This window comes from Chlorocebus sabaeus, chromosome 11 (genome assembly GCF_047675955.1).
Source record: "Chlorocebus sabaeus isolate Y175 chromosome 11, mChlSab1.0.hap1, whole genome shotgun sequence".
Taxonomy (NCBI): domain Eukaryota; kingdom Metazoa; phylum Chordata; class Mammalia; order Primates; family Cercopithecidae; genus Chlorocebus; species Chlorocebus sabaeus.
Genome location: NC_132914.1, coordinates 48,338,853 through 48,363,562, shown reverse-complemented (window position 1 = coordinate 48,363,562; position 24,710 = coordinate 48,338,853). Strand labels below are relative to the sequence as shown.

The following is a 24,710-nucleotide window of genomic DNA, read 5'->3' as shown; positions in this document are numbered from 1 at the left end:
TTCCATACCTTGTTACATTTTCTAGTTTTACCAATCAAAAGTAAGAAAGACTGTCTCAAAAAAAAAAAATTTTGTGGAGATTTATTCCCACCTTGGCTCACTTGCAAGGGCAATGATTTATCATGAATGGAGGCAGAAAATGAGCAGCCTGGGCAACATAGCAAGACCCTGTCTCTTAAAAAAAAAATTAGCTGGGCATGGTAGTGCACATCTGTGGTCCCAGCTTCCTGGAGGCTAAGACAGGAGGATCACTCGAGTCCTGGAGGTCGAGGTTGCAGTGAACCGTGATCACACCATTGCCCTCCAGCGTGGGGAACAGAGCAAGACCCTGCCTCAAGAAAAAAAGAAAATGCTGAAAGCAAATGCAGTAAAATATTAACAGAAATTATCCTGGGTGATGAGAGTTTTGATAATTTACATATTTTTCCACAGGTTTTACAAGTTTTCTGTAATTTAGAAAAGCTCTTTTTCTGAATGTAAAATTGATATTCACCACAGGACATAAAGAAAATAGCTAACTATAAAGAATAAAATTTAAATTGTATCAGATTTTCTTAATTATAAGGTCATAACCATGTACAACAGATCCCTACCCAAAATCAGTTAAAACAATATTTACTTGTCAGCTTCCTAAATTATGACACTGAGTAGGCTTTTCCAACTTCCTATTTTTATTTATTTATTTATTTTTTGAGACAAAGTCTTGCTCTGACACCCAGGCTAGAGTGCAGTGGCACAACCTCTGCTTACTGTAACCTTCACCTCCTGGGCTCAAGCGATTCTCCTGCCTCAGCCTCCCGAGTAGCTGGGATTATAGGTGCCCACCACCATGCCCAACTAATTTCTTTTCGTATTTTTAGTAGAGACGGGGGTCTCACCATGTTGGCCAGGCTGGTCTTGAACTCCCAACCTCCAGTAATTTGCCCGCCTCGCTCAGCCTCCCAAAGTGTTGGGATTACACGCGTGAGCCACCACTCCTGGCCAGCTTTTCCAACTTTCTAAAAATCAATGACTTCCTTTTCCTTTCCCTGAAAGCAACTGACAAATCCATGCATATTTGGGAGTAAGAGGGAGAAATGTACGTCCTGGTTAGATTTTTAAAATTGTGTTGACTAGGTCAGGCGCGGTGGCTCACACCTGTAATCCCAGCAATTCGGCCAGAAGGCTGAAGTGGGCAGATCACCCGAAGTCAGGAGTTCAAGACCAGCCTGGCCAATATGGCAAAACCCTGTCTCTACTAAAAATACAAAAATTAGCGGGCGTGGTGGCATGCACCTGTAGTCTCAGCTACTTGGGGAGGCTGAGGCAGGAGAATCACTTGAACCCAGAGGCAGAGGTTGCAGTGAGCCGAGATTGTGCCACTGCACTCTAGCCTGGGTGACAGAGCAAGACTCTGTCTCAAAAAAAAAAAAAAAAAAAAAAAAAAGTGGAGATTTATTCCCATCTTGGCTCACTTGCAAGGGCAATGATTTATCATGAATGGAAGCAGAAAACAAAAACAACATACGGGTTGAACACCCCAAACACCCAAATCCAAAACTTTTTGAGCTCCTGTCTAATGCTCACAGGAAACGTTCCTTGAAACATTTCTAATTTCCAATTTTCAGATTTCAGATGTTCAACTGGTACATAAGGTAAATATTCCAAAAATTTTTTTAAAAATCTGAAATCTGAAACACTTCTAGTCCCAAGCATTTCAGATAAGGGCTACTCAACCTGTATCTCAGGCCTCATCAAAAAGAGGAGGGAAGGAGTGTGGGGGCATGGGAGGACAGCAGGGCATTATTTAACAGCATATGTAATATCAGCTGGGCAGGCAAGATGCTGCCTCAAGGTAAATCATTCCCTGACCACAGTTTCACACTCCAACTAGATCTCAGAAATTACCTGGAGTGCTGAAATACAGATTACTGTGTTTTGAATAAGATATACACAGTTTAACTGCCATGGTAAGGAAAAGCTAAAAGCAAAGATGAAACTTAACTACATGTATCAACATAATGAGATGCTATATGCCATTAAAAATGAAAGATATGTAGACTATGCAGATACTTCATTCCAAATAAAGTAATGCCAAGTGATAAAAGAACACAAAATATTATGTACACAATATAATTATAACTGTATGTAAAAACTATTTATATACAATTATAAGGGTCAGGTGGGACAAAAAAAAATCCCTAACGTATTTGGATTGAGGTACTCTCTATTTCTTTACAATTTCATTGTTCTGCTTATAGAATGAATTATGCATAAAACCAAAGACAAATACAAATATGTGCTGGAACGGAAGCTGCCAGACTCACAAATTAAGTCTTCTTCATGATATCTAAATTCTAGCATAAAATAAAATAGAGATCCAAAGAAAAAGACAACTTGCTGATGATTATTACAAAGCAAGAGCTTCAGGTGGGGGGTTTCTGATCTTTCAGTCTGTTATGCAGAACATCCACTAGGGGTCACCATTATGTTTAAATAGTGATAATGTTAAAAGGTTTAGTAACAATAAAAAGTACACATTTTAGGTTCAAAAACACAAAGCCTTCCTTCTCAATGACCAACATGTATATAATTTATTGTTCCTTGGCAGAAAAATACATCAGAGTCTAGTATGTTTCCATTGTTTGAATATGGTAAGGATGATAATCTGAAAAAAATGGTATCTAGTAGCACAAAACTACACAACATTTCCACTCAGGAAGATGGAAGGAAGCCACCAGCCTCCACATGTTATCTTTTAACTCTGCTTATGATTTAACAGATATTCTCACCTGCAAGAGTAACACAGTGAAACAGGATGGGCTCTGAGAACAAGGAACCTAATAGTTCAACTTCCGGGAGTTGAACAGAGCAGACATGCCTGGACACATGCCTTGGTGCTAGTGTCCAGAGAAGAAACACATTAAACAAGTGGTCACCATGTGCATACCTTTGACCTTGTGATACGTGCTAAGAAGGAAAAGAACAAGGGTCTCTTAACCCACATAATGGGGATTTAACTTGTATTAGAATTTCAGTGAAGATGAATGTCTGTTAAAAGGAGACAGTGATGCAAAACTTAACTAGGCAGAGAGAAGGGAAAGCCACTTCATTCAAAAGCATGGTGTTTGTAGAAGCCCACTGAAGGAGAAAAGCCTTAAAGTCTAAGACCAGTGGGGCTAAAGATACAGCAAAAGGGTAGAGTGTTACAAAATGAGACTGGACTAGAAAAGTGGCATCAGGTCACTTGCCCTAAGCCGAGTGGGCAGCCTTTGAAGAGATTTACAGGGAATGACAGAATATCAATAATACTTCCATGGCTCTTGCTTATTACCATCTCATTATGTCTTCACAACAGCACCATGTGACAGATACTATTAACGAAGCAGGATGCCCGTCACAGATTTTTCCACAGTGAGAGTGAGTCAATAATCACCTTGAATCATTATAGGGCCCTCACTCCCACACCATCCAAGAAGGATGGTAAATGTACCTTGATTGAGAGGCTAGAGCACCTGTGAGTAATTGAGGACAGTCTTCCTTTGAAGGGTAGGTGGTTAACCTCTCCGCCTAGAGAAGGCAAGAGAGGAATGAGAGTGCTGGTGTCTGGAATCTGGAAAAGGGGCCACCTGCCTGTTTTCCAGGTGTAGACTCTGTAAGGAATGTGGGTTGGGAGTTCCGGGTCTGTTAAGCGGTAGGTGTCTGAACAGATCCTGACCCAGAACTTCCTTGGCTACCTGACATCAGGAAAATGGTAGTGCATGAGGCTAAAAGAGCCAACACTAGGAGCTCTGCTCCACGAGTCCAAGTAGAGATCATCAGAGTAGCTGATGCAGAGAACAGGCTCAGCATTACTGGCTGGTCACACAGTGAGGACCAGTTTTCAGCAGCACCCTGTGAGATGATGGAAAGCAAACAGCAGACTGTGGGGATCTTTCCCCTTTGGGTGTGAAAGTTGGATCTACCACCTCTCCTTTTGCACTGCCTACATAATCCCTGAGGGTTCTCAGACAATTTGGGAGGAAAAAGAAGCCCCAAGAGGAAAATACTGGACTTCCTTCTGATGAGATATATGGGGGCAAATATAATTGCAATGTGTGCTCCAGTTCATAGGGATTCTAATACCATCCAAACCAAACAAATGAAAGCAGAACGGGGACTGGAAAAAAGATATTATGTTCTTTCCATTATGCTATGAGCCTCATTTGGGAAGGAACTTTTAAATCAAAATGAGATAGATAAAACAAAATAGATTCCACTCCTCAAACCCTATGCATACATACACACACAGAGGCACATTGCTTACTGAGTTGGAAATGTTCTGTGTCATTCCAAAATGCTGTTCCTGATTTCAATAACTGGCTTTAAGTTCACGTCCCTTTGAATTTCCACAGTACTTTGTTTAGAGCTCTCTTACAGTACTTATTCTACTCTCTTTTGTGGTCCTCATTTGTGTCACTGTCATCTCTCCTGCTATAGTGTAAATAACTTGAGGTCAGAGGCTGGTCTTAATCATCTTGTATCTCCTGTAGTAACCGGTCCTTGGTCTTTCATACTGCAAGCATTTAGTATTTTAATTAAAATAAATAATTAAGATCCTATCTGTCTCCTCACCTCCACCAATAATAGTAGTTGGCTGGGGAAAAGAAACACAAAAATGTTGAGATAGCCATTTAAAGTTTACCTAAAAATCCTGCTTATTTGTGTATCTCCAATTCATATAAGTTGTATGCAAAAATGTGTGCCTCTATCTTCATATACTTCCACAACAACATTAAGGAAAATAGGGTTACAGACTATTCCAGGAGACATTATTAGAGGCTTGGTAGAGAGAATAAAACACAGGGTTTTCCTTTGTTTCATTTTAACTTGGTCACACCTGCACCCTTGAACAACTTCAAAGGCAGGACTGAACCTAGAAGAACTGTAATGAAAGGGGCATGGAGCAGCTGCCAAGTGCAGTGTACTTATAGGAACTGCAACACCGGGGACTGCCACTCAGCACAATAAGCAGCAATCACAAAAGGAATCCATGTTGGGAAAAACCTTTGGGTCACGAGAACTTCTTATCAAGACAAGCTAAAGAACATCAACAAATATTAGTAACTATCTTCATAAACTTATGATTTATCCCTAAAAAATAAGTAGGCAGGAGTCTGGGGGGGAAAACAATACAGAAACATATAGGCCAACAAAGAAAACATGAAAGGTAAGATCTTATTCTGAAGCAGGAGATCAACATGATTCATTTCAAAAATGAAGTGAAAGACAGAAGCAAGTTACAGGATGAAGGAAGAAAATCAAATACACAAAGGTCACAAATAATCTCAAATACATTAAGACAAAACAGAATGAGCAGTACCCTGCCTCTCCTTTTCTTTCTGCTCATTTCTGTTGTTATAAATCTTGTAGTACTATTTAAAATAGATGCACCAACTTCATTTAAAAATTAAAGAAATGCTAGAATATCATTTGAGAATTGATATACACTGCACAGCCTCTTGAGGTTTTAGTAGGTCTAAATTAAAAGGCCTATTGAGGGTGGAGACAAGTTGCCATGATCAATCTACAAGAACAGACCACTCTACAATCTGTAGAGTGCCCTGCTTCTTGTATTACCTAACACTTTTATCTTCATAGATGTTTACTCAAGAAAATGCCAGAAAATCTAAATGCTCTTTTAGTTCTGCAAACATTTATAGGACACTATATATTAGGCACTAACGATAGAAACTGGGGACATGAAGAATAAAAACAATAAAAAATAATGTTCCTCCAGCAGGCAAATAAGACACACAAACAGACCATAATCTGTGGGATGGCCAAAGACAGCTCTTTTAAAATGCAACTCAGATAATGGAAGTGGGGACTATTTATAGGGCTGGTCAAGGTAGGGCCTCTACATGACTTCCCTAATTGAACAAACCCCTAAGTAGAGTGACGGAGCAAACCAGGTAGGTTCTGGGCAGTGTCTTGTCCCATGCTGTCTCCTTGGTATCGAAACAGTATTTGGAACACAGCAGGCACTCAGTAAATATGTACTGTCCTTAGATTTTGTCAGTAACCCCTGTAACTTTGGAATGAACTCTTTTTCTATTAAAGCTAGCTGGAATTATCAGTTACTTGTATCCAAAGTGTCTTAAAGATTAGACCACAGGATCAGCAGAGGGAAATTGCCTTTCTCCACAAAATCTTCCATTTTCCTGCAACTCGAAGAGTGGCCAAGAGTGACTAATTTACAGAGAAGTTAGAATGCGTGTGGTTTGAAACTTCAATTCTTTGGGCCATGCCAAAAGAGAGAGTTAATTTCCTGGCCGCTTCTCCCTGGAAGTCTGCTAATTGAGGCGTGTGGGAAGCTTTATACTTGGCCACAGGAGCTTCCAACTACTGAAAGATGTTCTGTGGGCCATTCCTTTCAAAGAGCAGACAGCTCAGAATGAGCAGGAGATGGGAGGTGTGAATCTGCCGTATCTTCATTTCTTCCATGTCTCTCAAAGTGGGAGCATTTTGAGGCCCTGAATTTTTCATCTTTAATCTATTGTTAAAAGACAGTATGGCCCTTAAATACCAGATAAGGCGTGGCTCTTGTTTAACTAAAGAAACAACTGTCAGTTCCAATGCTGGGAGGTTTAAGTGATTTTTAGGGTAATTTTGAAGCAGATGTTTGCCATACAGTGACTTTAGAACCTAATCCCTATGAAACTACTGAATTAAGTTAGCTTTTCTTATTTTTGGAGACAGGGTCTTGCTCTGTCAACCCAGGCTGGCATGCAGTGGCACAATCATGGCTGACTGCAACCTCAACCTCCCAGGCTCAAGCAAACCTCCCGCCTCAGCCTCCTGAGTAGCTGGGATCCCAGGTATGCACCACCACACCTGGCAAATTTTTTGATTTTTTTGTAGAGATGAGGTCTCACTATGTTGCCCAGGCTGGTCTCAAGTGATCTTCTACCACTTCTTTTTTCGGTTTACTTTATTTTTTGCATGTTATTTTTCCTTACACAATGACATATTACTTGGGCCTAATGTTCTAAAAAGATGAAACGCTTCATGAATTTGCATGTCATCATTGCACAGGGGCCATACTAATCTTCTCTATATTGTTCTAGTTTTAGTATATGTACTGCCAAAGCGAGCGCTCCATTACTATTTAAATATTTTGTTAAAACTTGCGTTATCTTCCATATTTCCTGTTACACTGTTAATTTTTTCTGAAGTCCTATTTTAAAGATTTATGTAACATTTGAGAAAAGAAATATAAAATATACATAAATATGCAACACAATATAACTACAAATCAATTCCACACACACAAAAAAATCATTCACAAGGCAGGGAGAGGTGGCTCACACCTGTAATCCCAGAACTTGAGGAGGCTGAGGCAGGAGGATCGCTTGAGCCCAGGAGTTTGAGACCAGCCTGGGCAACATAGCAAGACCCCGTCTCTAATTCCTCTTTTTTTTTTTTCCTAGACGGAGTCTCACTCTGTCACCCAGGCTGGAGTGCAGTGGTACGATCTCGGATTACTGCAAGCTCTGCCTCCCAAGTTCATGCCATTCTCCTGCCTCAGCCTCCTGAGCAGCCGGGACTACAGGTGCCTGCTACCACGCCCAGCTACTTTTTGTATTTTTAGTAGAGACGGGGTTTCACCATGTTGGCCAGGATGGTCTTGATCTCTTGACTTCGTGATCCACCCGCCTCGGCCTCCCAAAGTGCTGTGATTACAGGTGTGAGCCACCGCGCCTGGTCTTACTTTTTTTTTTTTTTAAAGAAAAAAAACCACTCACTAAATTTTTAGGTAAAGAGCATGTGCACATAATAATCTCAGTAATAAAATGTTGCAGTATTAACTTTTTATTTAAAAAGACACTAGTGATTAGGCCAGGTGCAGTGGCTCACGCCTGTAATCTCAGCACTTTGGGAGGCCAAGGGAGGCAGATTACTTGAGGTCAGGAGTTCGAGACCAGCCTGGCCAACATGGTGAAACCTTGTCTCTACTGAAAATACAAAAATTAGCTGGGTGTGGTAGCACATGCCTGTAATCCTGGCTACTCAGGAGGCTGAAGCAGGAGAATCACGTGATCCTGGGAGGTGGAGGTTGCAGTGAGCCGAGATCACACCACTGCACTCCAGCCTGGGCAACAGAGCAAGACTCCATCTCAAAAATAATAATAATAAATACATAAAAAGATAGTAGTGAGAATGTTACTTTTTTTTTTTTTGAGACAGAGTCTCGCTCTGTCACCCTGGCTGGCATGCAGTGGCACAATCTCGGCTCACTGCAATCTCTGCCTCCCAGATTCAAACGATTCTCATGCTTCAGCCTCCCAAGTAGTTGGGATTACAGGCATGCGCCACCATGCCTGGCTAATTTTGTATTTTTAATAGAGATGGGGTTTCTCCATGTTGGTCAGGCTGGTCTTGAACTCCTGACCTCAGGTGATCCACCCGCCTCGGCCTCCCAAAGTGCCAGGATTACAGGCATGAGCCACTGCACCCAGCCGGACTCTACTAAACTTTAATAAAGTTTAAATTTGCATTCCAATGCCATTTAAAAAGTCAAACTAGGGAGATGTGGTAGCTCACACCTATAATCCTAGCACTTTTGGAAGGTGGAGGCGGGAGGATCACTTGAGCTCAGGAGTTCAAGACCAGCCCGGGCAACACAGTGAGACCTTCTCTCTATTTAGGGGGGAAAAAAGTCAAATTAAATGACTTCCTTCAACATTTACAAAGATATATTGGGTAAATACGCCAAAGGGTCATCTCTTATTTTGACATGGAATCTATATAACATAAATTACCCAACCCTACAACCCACCTCTTTTTGGGAAGGACATTGTTAATGAACAAAAAGGTCAAATAAAGTGAAAAACACAAAATTAAAGAATTTACCACTGAGAGACCCTCACTAAAGTATTTGGCTACTAAAAAAATGTGCTTTAAGAAGCAAATTGAGCCAGGCATAGCGGCTCATGCTTGTAATTCCAGCAATTTGGGAGGCTGAGGCGGGCAAATCACCTGAGGTCAGGAGTTCGAGACCAACCTGGGCAACATGGTGAAACCCCGTCTCTACTAAAAATACAAAAATTAGCTGAGTGTGGTGGCAACACCTGTAATCCCAGCTACTGGGGAAGGTGAGGCACAAGAATCACTTGAACTAGGGCCAGGCGCGGTGGCTCATGCCTGTAATCCCAGCTCTTTGGGAGGCCGAGGCGGGTGGATCATGAGGTCAAGAGATTGAGACCATCCTGGCCAACATGGTGAAACCCTACTAAAAATACAAAAATTAGCCGTGTGGTGGCAGTTGCCTGTAATCTCAGCTACTTGGGAGGCTGAGGCAGGAGAATCACTTGAACCCAGGAGGCAGAGGTTGCAGTGAGCCGAGACCGCGCCACTGCACTCCAGCCTGGGTGACAAAGCGAGACTCCATCTCAAAAAAAAAAAAAAAATTGAGTTTACCAAAACTGGCTCAAGAAGAAACAGAAAACTGATAGGACTTGGTAACCAAAGAAGGGAAGGAAGATAGGGACATTAAGGATGACTTTTAAGCCTGTAACTTGCTGGGCTTATGAATGTGAGTTGTATTCACTCAGAAGGGAAAACTAGAAGCACAGGAGCAGGTTGTAGTTGGTTTTCTGGGGAATGTGTGCAGGGAGGGGTTAGTAATGGTGGTAGATGTAGGGTGGAGAAGTCATAAATTTAAATTTTGGATATGTTGAAATGGTGATGCCTTTAAGGTATATAAGTGGAGATGTTAAGTATACAGTTGGATCTATGGATCAGGGGCTCGGAAGAGATCTGGGTTGAAGATACATATTTAGGAGTTATCTGAATTCGAATGATAATTAAAGTCACAGGTGTGGCTGAAATAATTTAGAGAGATACAGCACTGGTTCTCAAATTGTGGTTCCCTGGACCACCAAGCTCAACATTACCTGGGAAATTAACAAAAATGCTAATTCTCAGGCCTCACCCTGGACCAGATGAATCAGAAACCCTGAAAATGGGGCCCTGCAGTCTGTGTATTAACAAGCCCTCCAGTGATTCTGAGGGCTTGCTGCAATTTGAGAACCACTGATACAGAGTGAGAAGGCAAGAGGTCTTGGTCCTCAACTTGAGAAATCTAACATTTAACAGACAAAAATGAGCCTGTAAGAAAGACTAGGAGCAGCAGGAAGTGAAGGGTAAGAAAATAAGAAGAGTAGACAGGGCATGGTGGCTTATGCCTGTAATCTCAGCATTGTGGGAGGCGAAGATGGATGGATTGCTTAAGCTCAGTAGTTCAATACCAGCCTGGACAACATGGCAAAACCCTGTCTCTACAAAAAAAAACAAAAATTGGCTGGGTGTGGGAGCTCACGCCTGTAGTCCCAGCTACTTGGGAGGGTGAGGCGGGAGGATCGCTTGAGCCTGGGAGGCAGAGGTTGCAATCAACCCAGATCACACCACTGCACTCCAGCCTGGGCAACACAGCCAGACCTTGTCTCAAAACAAAAACAAGAATGAAAGAAAAAAAAGAGAGATTTAAAATAAGAGTTTTGAGAGACAGGGTGCTGAATACTACTGAGATTAGATGGCAGTAGCTCCAGAAGGAACTAAAACGGGCTGAGAAGTGAGCATTTGAGAAAATAGTGTAAATATAGACAGTTCTGAGCAGTTTGATTAGAAAGGGGCAACAAAGAGGGTGAAAATGGAAGTGGCTGACAAGTACATGGAGGATTTTTTTTTTTTTAAATAGACAGTAACAAGCATGATGAACTGCTGAGGGACGAATATGGCTGAGAGAGAGTGACTGTATGAGAGAGAGAGAATGACTGTACGAGAGAGATGAGGACCTGACAGCAATGGCATACTAAGGGGACAATGCAGCTGTCTGCCTCAGCAGGAGAGGTCTTTATTACAGTGTTTAGAATTGCTGCACACAGTGATACTTTTTAGTAAAACGTAGATCAATTGTTTGTCGTTTTCATCATTGCTATTTATTTATTTATTTATTGAGATGGAGTCTTGTTCTGTGGCCCAGGCTGGAGTGCAGTGACACGATCTTGCTTCACTGCAACCTCTGCCTCCTGTGTTCAAGCGATTCTCCTGCCTCAGCATCCCGAGTAGCTGAGATTACAGGTGTGCGGCACCACACCTGGCTAATTCTTATATTTTTAGTAGAGATGGGGTTTCACCATGTTGGCCAGGCTGGTCTTGAACTCTTGACCTCAGGTGATCCACCCACCTTGGCCTACCAAAGTGCTGGAATTACAGGCGTGAGCCTCCACGCCCGGCCCATCACTGCTTTTTAAGTTCTCTACAGACACTGTGTGCCTTACTGACTGCACCCAGGTAGACTGCTCTCACTGCCCTATCTTTGGTGCCATTGGATAGTATAAGGTTTGTGGAAAAGGAGGAGGGGTTGGGATCCAAAGCATAGGTAGAAGGACTGTCCTTGGCCCGGAGGGACAGATAATCTTTTTAACCAGAAGGAAGGAAGTAATCATGGAAGGGCACAGATGTGGGAGTGTGGCATCAGGAAGTGAAGGAGTTGTCATCGTATGCCTTCTATTTCCCCTGTGAGGTCACCTGCAAGGCCATCCCTACTGGGGGAGGGATATGCCACACTCCCTTGGCCTACTGCAATTAAACAACTGATTCATCAAATCCATGCTCACTAAGCAAATGATTTGGTTCCCCTTATAGGCTTGCTCATGGGGCAAGTATGTGCTGACCATACAGATTTCTCATAGTAGGCCACGCGTGATGGCTCACATCTATAACCCCAATACTCTGGGAGGCTGAGGTGGCAGTATACTGCTTGAGCTCAGGAGTTCAAGACCAGCCTGGGCAATAAAGTGAGACCCCAACTCTACACACACCTGTAGTTCCAGCTACTCAGGAGGCTGAGGCAGGAGGATCACTTGAACCCGACAGATTGAGGCTCTAGTGAACCATGATCGCACCACTGCACTTCAGCCTGGGTGACAGAGCAAGACTCTGTCTAAAATAAAAATTTCTCATAGTAAATTCATAAATTGATTTTTAAACATGATTTGGTTTCTGCGTAGCCTGACTATGGATAACAAATTGTGGTCCTTTATACAGTTATACCTCTTGCTGAGCCATTGCTTTTACACCAAGTGACTCAAGTAAATCTCTGGGCCTTCAGAGGCATGGGCCAGATCCACAATAAGCAGCAACTCAGGCTAACCTCCCCAACCCCTAGGTCATGCCTTGCTCAGCAAAAGCTGGCTTTTCATTCGCTGTCGCTGGCCCAACTTCCATCTCTTCTCTCTCAATTCATTTCTACATACACCTATTCATTGAGATATCTTAAATTAGCTGTCAGTGTATTGACCTACTAGTTTCTCTATGAAGGTATTTCCAAGAACAATACAGGAAATGAAACAAGCACATCAGTGACAATATATGGGTATATCACCATTATTTATTTATTTATTCCACTGTTCATTCAACAAATATTACAGACCATAAACCCTGTGCAAAGCTTACTATGAGAACTGCGGGAGATACAAAGTCCTCATGGTATTTATAATTCAGCAAAAAAAAAAAAAAAAAAAAGCCATTCGTTCCACAAAGAACAGGCTTGCAGAAACACACTCTGGTTGAAGCGGGGAGAAAATTAGAAATAAGCACAAAACACTCTATAGTAAAAGTGATTAAAGGAGAAATAGGCTATCAAAGGAAATCCCGCAATCTGAGTAACTTTAAATATATGACGATTTTTTTTTTTTTTTGAGACAGAGTCTCACTCTGTCGCCCAGGTTGGAGCGCAGTGGCGCAATCTATAGCTTACTGCAAGCTCTGCCTCCCGGGTTCGCTCCATTCTCCTGCCTGAGCCTCCCAAGTAGCTGGGACTTGTACCTGCCACCGCGCCAGGCTAATTTTTTGTATTTTTAGTAGAGACAAGGTTTCACCGTGGTCTTGATCTCCTGACTTCATGATCCTCCCGCCTCGGCCTCCCAAAGTGCTGGGATTACAGGCGTTGAGCCACAGCACCCGGCCAAAAAAATATGACGATTGTTTAGAGACAGCCTTGCTTAGAGGCAAAGGTTATAGCAACCCCTTTGGAATTAAGCATGAAATTAACTCAGGACTTTCTGATATATAAATAATGTGCTAGTCTCTCTATAGAAGCAGTGGGTCTGGCTTTGAATTAATCTATAAGTTCATTTAGGGTTGTGCCCCCTAATCCTCAAGTATTGCCATTCAATACTGGATCTGTCCTTCCTTCCTCCCTCTTGCTCTTCTTCATCACAGTTTGTGCACCATCATAAATACAATGTGGTGTTTCCATGGCTTGGAATTTTCTGCCACGGAATCATCTCAGTTATGCATAGTCTTTCACATACTACCACCCAAGTTCTGTGTAAATTATTTGATGACCTTAGGTATTTTTAAAAGCGCCTAGCACACAGCAGATGCTCAATTAAGATTCATTTCCTCCTTTCTTTCCTTCCGTTTTTTTCCTCTCCCCTGGTGAGGAAGGGAGGGAAAAACAGGAACAAAAAAATGATAGAGGTCTTGTAAGACAGCATCTTTTTGGTGTAAAAATACTGAAAAAGTTGAAACCATTTTTTATTGCCTACCTTGTGTCTGCGGGCTGTAAGGAGATAGGAGTTTGGACCTTTTCTTTTCATAGCCCTTCTGGGTGATGTCCCCTAAAATAGCAAGAAACAGAAATAGGTTATGCATTATTCTTACTCTGTGGTTTTCCACCGTAAAAATAAAATTAATTACAGAGTTATAGAACTACCCCATATAGAGGCAGGGGGTTGGGGTGGGGAGATGTATGGTTGTTTGCCAAGGATTTTGCTATGTATGATTTCCCACAGGCTTGGAGCTGACTTCCTGTAGAATACTGTAGAGCTTGTCCCAAAACCAATCTTGCATAGCAATATGCTGTATACCATGACAGAGATCCCCAAGTTCCCAGGCATCCCCAGCTTCCTTGGTATTTAAGATATCCCAAAATGGAATGCAGCAAGGCAGACAATAATTTCTCTCTGCAGTTTCACTGTATCAAATGAGTACAACTGGTTTCTGAGGTATTCACTTACATTGCTATACAGAACCACATAAAAGTAAGAGAAGACAAAGTTCAGGCTCTGGATGGTATAATTAAAAGGCCTTTCTGTACCCTAACACCTGTGCTGGAACCTGGGACTAGAATTCTCACACCCTCTCCCCTTAGTTTAATGCTTTGTCTTATTTATTCATGTGGCTCTCTTTTCCACAAGGTTAAATTTAAAAGTATGTATGATGCACACACAAATTAGTGCATATACCAACAAATGCAATAAGGAGAAACTGATAAATACAGGAGAAAATCTGTAGTTGAAGTGGCAAGAAATGGACTTGATACTAAGGAAACGGGAATAGATGGATGAGTAGAGAGCAGGGTTAAAAGGAACACGAAATGCAGAGAAACAAGAGGAAGTTAAGGGAGAATGAGTGATTTAAAGCTGAGGGATGAAAGATATGTGGGGAGGTGACATGACAGAGCACTGCTTTCTGAAAAAGAACGTTTTAAAATAAGAGATAACTTTATTTACCGTGAAGCCTTACATAGAACCTAATATATAAAACAGGAAAAAAAGTCAAATTGTGGCATAAAAAGTACTTTAAGCATTCAAAATTTTAATATTCACTTATGAGGGGAAAAAAGCATGTTTGATGGATACAAATTTGCAATCAAGGGTGATAAATGTCAGGTGCTGTTGGCCTCAGCCTCCAATGCTGCAGTGGATGGTGGAGAGGAAGCAGGGATCACTGAAAAGGGCTAGAGCAGAACACTGCACTGCAGCAAGTTCACCCTTGCTAGGAGAATGCGTTGTCAGGAACCAAGACTAAAAACCAGAAGGAGTAGATGTTGCTCCAGTGCTACCACAGAGATCTGGGTAAGAGTAAGTAGTAACTTGAATTAAAGATAGTGGTAGAAGGGATGAACGAAGTGAATGAATTAAGAGGAAGACCACAGGATTTGCTGACTGGTTGAAAGTAGGAGCTGGGTGCAGTGGCTCATGCCTGTAATCCCAGCACTTCAGTAGGTCGAGGCGGGTGGATCAGACAAGGTCAGGAGTTCAAGACCAACCTGGCCAACACAGTGAAATCCCGTCTCTACTAAAAATACAAAAAATTAGCGGGGTGTGGTGGTGCATGTCTGTAATCCCAGCTACTCAGGAGACTGAGGCAGAAGAATTGCTTGAACCTGGGAGGTGGAGGTTGCAATGAGCCGCAATCGCGCCACTGCACTCCAGCCCGGGTGACAGAGCAAGACTGTCTCAGGAAAAAAGAAAGAAAGTAGGGTGGAGCTGGTTTCTTGTTTGAGGTGTGTGTTTGGTGAGGTCGAAGAAAAGAGTTAAGCTTAGGACAGGCCTGTGGGACACACAAGAAGAGACAGCTAATCAACAGTTGGTTTTATGGATCTAGAACTCAGGAAAGAGAGATTTGGAATCATTGGGATACAGTTGAAAAATAAAATGATACAATCCTCTTAATTTGCAAGTTTCTATCAAAATTCATTCAGCAGCTGTACTCCTAAGAATTTATTCAATGATAATATTCACACACGTGAACAAAAATCAGTAAGTATCCTGTGCTCTATTGTTTACAGTAAAAAAACAAACTGGCAGCATTCTACAGGCTTATATTATAGACCATCTATATCAGTGGCTTTCAACTAGGAGAGTTTTGTCCCCCAGGAGACATGTGACAATGTTGGGAAACATTTTTGTCACCATGGTAGAAGAGGTGCTACTGGCATCTAGGGGATAGAGGCGAGGGATGCTGCTAACATCCTGCAATGTCCTACAACAAAGATTTATCCAGCCCAAATGCCAATAGTGCTGAGAATGAAAAACCCTAATCTATGTAATAATGTGCAAGTAATCCAAATATATTGCCACGGGAGATGTAATACATTATATGTAAAAGGCAAGCTGCAGAACTTTCCTTCTTTCCTTTTTGCTCTTATTTCTAATTTTTCTACTAGGTATAACACAATATGATTCTGTAAAAAATTAAAATTTTGTTTAAAAAAAGTAAGAGCTGTGTTTGCATATATACAGAAAATAATCTGGAAGGCTATACACTAAATTGTTTATCCTTGGGTGATTTTCACGGGGTGTGTGTGTGTGTGTGTGTGTGTGTGTGTAGATATATATATTTTGGAGGCAGGGTCTCCCTCTATCACCCAGGCCGGAGGGAGTGTAGTGTTGTGATCATAGCTCACGGCAAACCTCAAATTCCTGGACTCAAGGGACCTTCACCTCAGCCTCCCAAGTGGCTGGGACTATAGCCATGTGCCACCATGCCTGGCTAGTTTTTAAATTTTTTCTCAAGACAGAATCTCGCTTTGTTGTCCGGGCTGGTCTTGAACTCCTAGGTTCAAGCAATCCTCTCCCCTTGGCCTCCCAAAGTGCTAGAATTACAGGTATGAGCCACACCTGGCCTGTTTTATATACTTTAGTAGAGTTCAATTTTTTAAAAAATAAGCCTGATTTATATAAACTCAAAAGTACACATTTTTCTAAGAATGAATGGTCCATAGGTGTATATTTGCTAACAAGATGGTTTACGCAGTACATTCAATTTTAAGAATAATATTTTTGATAGGTCATCGGATGGGGGAAAAAAAAAAGAAAAGAAAAATAGCTGGGTGCGGTGGCTCACGCCTGTAATCCCAGCACTTTGGGAGGCCGAGGCAGGCAGATCACCTGAGGTCAGGAGTTCAAGACCAGCCTGGCCAACATGGTGAAACCCCGTCTCTGCTAAAAATACAAAAATTAGCTGGGAGTGGTGGCATGTGCCTGTAGTCTCAGCTACTTGGGAGACTGAGGCAGAAGAATAGCTTGAACTCAGGAAGCAGAGGTTACTGCGGTGAGCCGAGATCATGCCATTATACTCCAGCCTAGGCAACAAGAGTGAAACTCCGTCTCCAAAAAAAAAAAAAAAAAAAGAATAATGTGTTTGCACACATGTAAAATTTTTTTCTACGTATGCACTAGAAAAATATGCATGTTTACACACCAAAATATTAACAGTGGTTAGTTATGACTTGCAAGATTATGAAGTGGTTTTATAGTTTCTTTTCCTTCTTTCCTTTTTGCTCTTATTTCTAATTTTTCTACAATGAACATTATTTCAAGAAACAATAAATATTTTAAAACTTCAATCATGACTACTTACTACACTATACAAATTTAATCACAATGGTCCTTCATCTGTTTCCCTAGTGAAATACAGAAACTGAATTTTTGTTAAAAAAAAATTAATTAAACCTTTTCAAATTAGCCAACTCAAGACTTCGGGGAATTTCAAACAGTACATACAGCTAACAGGGGTACAGAAGCCTATCAAGGAAACCGTCATTAGAAACAGGAAACCATGTCTTTTATTGTAAAAGAAATACTAGAGCATTCTCCTGTTCCATTCCCCACTCACAAGATCCCCTACCTCCACCCCCTACCCTGGCACAAAGGCCACTTCTGATGGCTCAGAACACATCTGGCAAAGTGACAAAGTGAAAGGCCTTTAAAAAGCTTTCTTCAGTGCTTAAGTTTCAGTCAGGCACTGTCAGTAAATGATCGTGGGACAATCTGTTAGATTTGGCATCCTGGACGTTAATCAACTACTAACCACCTCAGGTTTTGAAAGAGGTCAATCAAGAGAGTCTAGTTCAGCCAATTAGCTCCATCAGATCCACAAACGAGCAAAGAAGTTAAGGAGACCTGGAAGAAGCTGAGCTGCAGTGAGAATGTGAGGACTACGACGCTAGGCCAACAGTAACTTTAAAATGCCCTCCCCCTTTTCTGACTACAAGACCCTGTTCAAAAGTCACCCCTCTGTGGTGCCTTCCACTACTTCCTCCTAGTGCACCTACAAATCTGTATACATGTCTGTGATAGCACTTAGCACACCACTGGTATTTTAATTATGTGTTTACACCCCATGTCTCCCTGCTAGACTGTGCACTTGAGGGCAGGGATTGTGTCTTGTTCATCGCTGTAGCCCGCCCACAGCCTGGCACAATAGACGCTTGTTGAACGAGTGACTGAATGAATTAATAAAATGGAGGCAGTGAGAGAACAATAAATCAAAGAGACATGTGTACTTGGGTGGAAAACTAGAAATGGGAGAAAAAGAGATCTTTAGCAAGAGCTGAAAGGCTCAGGGAATGGAATTTAGTGGACCAGAAGTTTACTAAAACTTGACAGCTAGACCTTAAAGGTGAACAAAAAAAGCAATGCTTGGACTGCCTGAAGAGAGGAACAGTATATAAATCACAAGGCACTAAAAGCTAGAGAACTCCAAGCCAGATATAGATACATCCCTTAGCTAGAGGGCAAGACCAGACAGAAAGAATTCAGTGAGAATCTGTTATTTCACATTTCTGTGGTTGCCACCTATAGTCCGTGCTCTTAAATCATCCTCACCACCTGTACTTACACAGATTTTGCTGCACTACAGCAATGTTTTCCAACCTTGTCCAGTTTTTAAGATTCTCCCAAGGAACTTGCAAAAATATAAATTCCCAGACCCCTCCCATGGAGACTCTGATGCACTAAGTCTGAATTAAGATCCAGAAAGCTCTACTTCTAACAAGCATCTTCCAATGAGTCCTAAAGCCAGGCAAGTTTGGAAATTGCTGCAGTGAGGAATCCTGTCCGGGGTATGCTGGATGGTTCTGCAGACTGAATGTGAGGAGGGAACTGATTGGGAGGAGGGGGAAAGGGGGAAGAATGTTGGCTGGGCTATCCAGCCTCAAGGGAGAGCATGGAACCTCTGGAGTTCAGACACTGAGTCACACCACAGGCTTTCTTACTCAGAACAGACTTTTTGCCATCTGGCATATAGAACAAGGAGAATTATAATGATGCCTATATAAAATTTGCATTAAAATGGCGTATGTCTAAGGTAAACCTGTTGTTCAAGTTTTTTTGAGAAATAAACAAATACAGGGAGGATTAGCCTTCCCCTCCCACTAGAGTAACGTCTTTTGTCTAGGTGCCTGCAGCACTTGGCAGGAGTGGAGGCAGGCACAGAGCCTTGTATGAAGACACTGACCTAAACCAACGAGAGACTGGTCATGGCAAGTCTGGGACCCACACGCTGTGAGACTGTCCGGCTGCATCAGAATTACCACAGTCTTCAACAACCAGCAGCAGACATACAGAAAGACACATGTGTGAGACTGAGTATAAAGGACATATGTTTCCAACTTCTCTCCTCACCATGAAAACAGCTTGGCACAAGTGGCCCACAAATCATCTTCAAGTTGATTGAGAGAGGGCTGTGAGAAGGTGTTCGTGAGCCTGCCCGCCACCCAAGCCTCCTAAAAGCCACAAGGTGGTAAGGAGAACAGTCGCATAAGTAGTGAGCAGTTAGGTGTGTATTTACACCAGGGAGGTGGGTGACAGCGTGCTGTGGTGAAGCTTAAGGGTCTGAGCTGGACAGAACCACATTTGAGGCAAAAGGACTCTTGACAAGTTTTATTTCTTGATAAATCTGTTTGTTTCTTTTTCTAAGACAGGCTCTCACTCTGTCACCCAGGCTGGAGTGCAGTGGCACAATCATGGCTCACTTGTGGGCTCAAGTGACCCTCCTGCCTCAGCCTCCTGAGTGGCTGGGACCAGATGGGCGTCCTATCACAACCAGCTAATTTTTAAAAAGTTTTTTTTTATAGAGACAAGGGTCTCACTATTGCCCAGGCTGGTCTCAAACTCCTGGGCTCAAGCAATCCTCCTGCCTTGGCCTCCCAAAGTGTTGGGATTACAGGTGTCAGCTAATGCACTCAGCAGAGCCTCAGTTTCTACATTTGTTAAATGGGGAAGAGTCTCTCCCTTGCAAAATGTTCACTGTGATTTAAAATACAGGGTCTGGACTACAGAAAATAACATCAACAAACATTGACTAAAAGCCTACCCTACTGGCTAAGTGGGGGTAGGGGTAGACAATTATGTCACAGAGAGGAGGCAGAGGCAAACAAACATGACTAACACTCCATAATTAAGCGCCATGGGAGACATGCACACAAATGCGGCACCTTCTGGAACCCAGAAGGAAGCATTGCAATCTTGGCCTGAGTAGGGAAAGAAATGCTTTACAGAGCAGACATTTGGTTTGGGTCTGGCTTTTCATTCTCTTATCAGAAAGGTAATATAAATTCCTCATGATACAGTCACTTAGTCGTTTGCTAGTTTTACTCTGCTGCTGACTGGCTCTGTATAGGCAGAACCATGTTTGGTAGTTGTTCAGGATTCCTATCTCCCAGAGAAATGGGGCAATGCTAAGTAACTTTCGTTTATGACCTTGTGCAGTACCTTGAGCAATTAGGGGCTAAATAAACACAACATCTGAAAAATTCTGGAGGGTCATTAAGTCATATGTGCAACTTTTTCTGTTGGGAACAATCTTAATGGACAGACAGCAAGGGTTACAGCTGCAGCCATAAACTTCCTGCCCCAGTGGAAATAAAAGAGCATGTGCCATGCAACCCTGCTTCAAAGTCACAGCTACGCAATCAGGGGTGATGATGGAGGGTGGCGGGGACTTTGGGAAGGAAAGAAAAGCATTTTTGAGTACTGACTGGATGCTATGCAGGTCACTAAGCAAAGACAAATAAAATAGTATCTTCGCCTTCAAGGAGTTCCCCATCTAAACAAATATTACCATAAAAGTGCAAGTGCTACACTCAAGATTATGTGCAAAGTCCCATGGGAGCAAGAGAGAATGGTAATGAAAATTATAATACTCGATAAGAACATATAAGTAGGCCAGGCGCAGTGGCTCACGCCTGTAATCCCAGGACTTTGGGAGGCCGAGGCGGGTGGATCACCTGAGGTCGGGAGTTCGAGACCAGCCTGACCAACATGGAGAAACTCCATCTCTACTAAAAATACAAAATTAGCTGGGCGTGGTGGCACAAGCCTATAATCCCAGCTACTAGGGAGGCTGAGGCAGGAGAATTGCTTGAACCTGGGAGGCGGAGGTTGCGGTGAGCCGAGATCGTGCCATTGCACTCCAGCCTGGGCAACAAGAGTGAAACACTGCCTTAAAAAAAAAAAAAAAAAATAAGTAAAATAACACCTATCAAGGGCCTCCTATGTATCAGTCTCTGTTCCAAGAGGCTCACAACAGCCCTATCAGGTAATATTATCATCATTTTTCTCATTTTATAGGTGAGGACAGTGAGGCACAGAAGTTTAAGCAATTTGCCTACAGTCACACCTAGTAAGTGCTGTGATCAGGATCTGAATCCAGGCAGAACTGGCTCCAGAGGCCCTGCTCTTAAACACTACCATATATTCATTTTTAGAGAGACACTCCAAATTCTACTTCAGAAAGATTGAGAAGACATCACAAAAGTTGCTCTTGGGTTAGGTCTTGAAAGGATGACCATCAGGAGAGACAGACACTGAGGGTGAAGGCACAGTTTATCAAACCCAGAGTTTGGAAAAGAGTGGCATGCTTGGAACAACAGATATAGAAGCTGTAATTTCAATCACTGATGAACAGAGATGGACCTACTGCTGCTCCTGCAGCCTAAGCTGAGGCAGGACTTGGCCATTTGTGCCTCACCATGAAATCCTCAGACACTTGATGTTGAGGGTTGATAGTCGCCTCATGGGCCCATCAATTTACTTCACTCTTCAAAAAATGGCACTATATAACACCACCACCAATGTAACTTTTCGAAACATTCTTTTAAATTTTTTTATTTTTTATTCTTTAACTTTTCAAAACATTCTGTTATCAATTCATTTGATTTGGCTGAAAACCTTCTTCAATAAATGGAAAAGGCATTACCTTCATGAGAACAAGAAACTGAGATGTGAAAATATACATGTCCTGCCTAAGCTAGACTAGAATCTCTGCCTTTTTCTTACTGTTCTTTGTCTGTTGCTATTTGCAGGTGGCCCCTAAATCAGATGCAATTAAAAAAAATAAAACCTGTTGTCCATAAATAAACAACATAAGCAATTATCATGAATCACTTCAAAATCTATATAGATGATATTCCAAAATGTATTAACAATTCTTCTGCTCCTCAACAGGACCCTGGCTGAACTGTCTCTTTTAATCTCTTTCATCTTTTATTTATTTATTTTTTTTGAAATGCAATCTCTCTCTGTTGCCCAGGCTGGAGTGCAGTGGTGCAATCTTGGATCACTGCAACCTCCACCTCTGGGGTTCAAGAGTTCTCCTGCCTCAGCTTCCCAAGTAGCTGGGACTACAGGCAAGTGTCACCACTCCCAGCTAATTTTTATCTTTTCAGTAAAGACAGGGTTTCATCATGTTGGCCAGGCTGGTCTCCAACTCCTGACCTCAAGTGATCCACCTGCCTTGGCCTCCCAAAGTGCTAAGAATATAGGCATGAGCCACTGCACCCGACCCCTTTCATCTTTTAAACCAGACAGCCAACTACGGAAACTGTGTCCAATTGGTGTTTTAAAAATAGCAAAAAAAATCATTATACATCATTACTAAATATTCATTTACATAGAATGTGGCCATTCTGTTTTGTTAAGGAGTAATTAGGAGAGAAATAAATGAGAGACTAAAATAAAACTTATAAAGAGTCAACATCTTCAAATCTATACCTGAATCTAATCATCCTATTCCATCCTTTACATGTAAATTTTAGACCAGGAAGGTGGTTCGTGTTGGCTATGGCTGGAGATGGGGAATAGGACTAGGGTTATCACTACTCATACATGAGGGGTACAAGTAGACGAATAAAGAGAAAGAGATAAAAATATAGCTGAGAATGTGAATGAGGGCAATCTTAAAGCAAAGCTGAAAAAGGCAGAGGATGTGAATACTATCCAGGACATGCTGGCTAGAAGATAAAAATTTCATTATTATATTTCATCAAGTTCTCCTCACAATGATAATTCCATCCAATGCAATATACATAGCAGCCGCCCATCTTCAAATATCCTCTTTCCAGAGGTGATCTAGAAAGGCTCACAAACATACGAAATGAAGCTCACAGTCATACAAAACAAGGACCTTAACCCTTAAACCAGCTCCTGGCCTCTGTCTTCCCCTGTTTTTCTTGCTATATCTTATTGAAAGTGTCCAACGGGATTCCAAAGAATTTGCAACCTTGAATTATTTTAAAACCTCTCTGGAGTTTCCTTCTACACAGAGGTAGAATTAATCTTATGATGAAAACAGTAAAAAGATACAACATTTTCATAGTTTAGCCAGAAATAAAGCTCTGTTAAACTACTTCAATCTGTTGAAAGAAGATGAAAATTTTTATTTTATCTAATTTTTTTTTGGAATAAAATCAGTGGTTCTCAAAGTCTTCAACAGGCAGTCTGTAAAAGCTATAGTTTTAACTCAACCTTGCTAATCTTACACACGATTTTTCAAGGAAATTAACTTCAGGACATTGAAATTTCTATTCTCATTAGATATCCTCTCACCTCATTTAGGACAATGACTAGACATTTTCCATGTCAAGAACTAGAGAATAAGCACAGACTGCTTTCTCCTCAAACACATACTATAGAATTGCTTTGGCTGCACAGCCCTGTTTTCTAGGTCAAACATATGTGACTTCTTACAAATGGTATTTCACCTAAGGCACCAAGCAAGTTCAAACAAAAAACAACACAGTAAAACACTTAAAACACTGAGAAACTGATCTGTAAGTCTCATCATCAGGTGCTGGTTAAATTAATCCATCTAATGCAAAAGGTATGTTTATTTGTCCACTTAGAAAAACCACGCCTGCAAATAAGACGTTTGCTATACATAATGACCTGAAGGTTTCAAAGGGACAGGTGGAATCCAGAGGATGGTTCAGTCCATAGAAAAAGCACGGGTTCTAGCACGAAACAGATCTGGGTTTGAATGCTGAGTCTGCCATTTACTTACTTCTTGACAAGTTACTTAACAACTTTGTGCCTTAGCTTCCTAATAGGTAAAACTGGAATAACTTCTACTTTGAGTGTTTATGACGAGTCTTCAATGAGAGAATGAATGCAAAAGTCCCTGGCACACAGCACATACTCAACTTGTTTTAGTTGACAACTCCCCAGCCCCAACCCCACCCTTAAGTCCTAAGAATAACTACCTTTAAAAGGATTATCTAGAAAATTCTGGGTTGGTAAATTCTCTCTTAAAAAAATAAGACAGAATGCATCAAGTATCACTTAAGTTGCTCCATGGTGCTAGACTCAGATCATGGTACTAGACTCAGCACTAAGAGCCAACAAAGTTAGTTCCTTTGGATGCTAAGGGCCTAAAAGAAGGAAAACTGTGTCTCAAAGAGGAGTATACAAATATCTAAACCAGAAATGAGCAGAAATAAGTTAAAATGCATATATGTAAACGTATGTAAATAAACCATGCCATTATGCACAAAACAGTGCTACGTGCATCTAATTACAAATGTTGCCAAACTTTCAGGAAAAAAAAATGGCGAGGGGAAGAAAAGTAATTTCATTATGGCTTCTTCTTTCCCCCTTTATCTTGGTAATTTTTCTCTAAAGATTAGAAAACTGTTTCTAGCGTTAACAGCTAGTTATTTTCCAACTATTCTGCTTTTATTCTTGCATCAATTGGAGCAATTTTTTAAAAACCAGGCAATAAGTAATAGCATCTATACCAATCACTGAATCTGAATTAAATGGTGCATGTGCCAGGCAATCTTTATCAATAGTCTAGATAAAATTAACAGTGATCAAAATCTAAGTATGTCCTTT

The 24,710-nt window shown here is 41.6% G+C and overlaps 1 protein-coding gene and 1 non-coding gene across 4 annotated transcripts in view; both read right to left on the bottom strand.

The window, feature by feature from the left end:
* Positions 1–24,710, bottom strand: part of DIP2B (disco interacting protein 2 homolog B) — a 255,438-nt gene that overhangs the window by 115,083 nt on the left and 115,645 nt on the right. For all 3 annotated transcript variants that reach the window (XM_008003223.3, XM_008003222.3, XM_008003226.3), the window contains exon 2: positions 13,578–13,649. In XM_008003223.3, the coding sequence (XP_008001414.1) occupies positions 13,578–13,649 (72 nt within the window). The remainder of the gene's footprint in view (positions 1–13,577; positions 13,650–24,710) is intronic.
* Positions 7,012–7,118, bottom strand: LOC119623940 (U6 spliceosomal RNA). Its single transcript, XR_005240041.1, has one exon. It is a non-coding gene; the product is annotated as a U6 spliceosomal RNA (small nuclear RNA).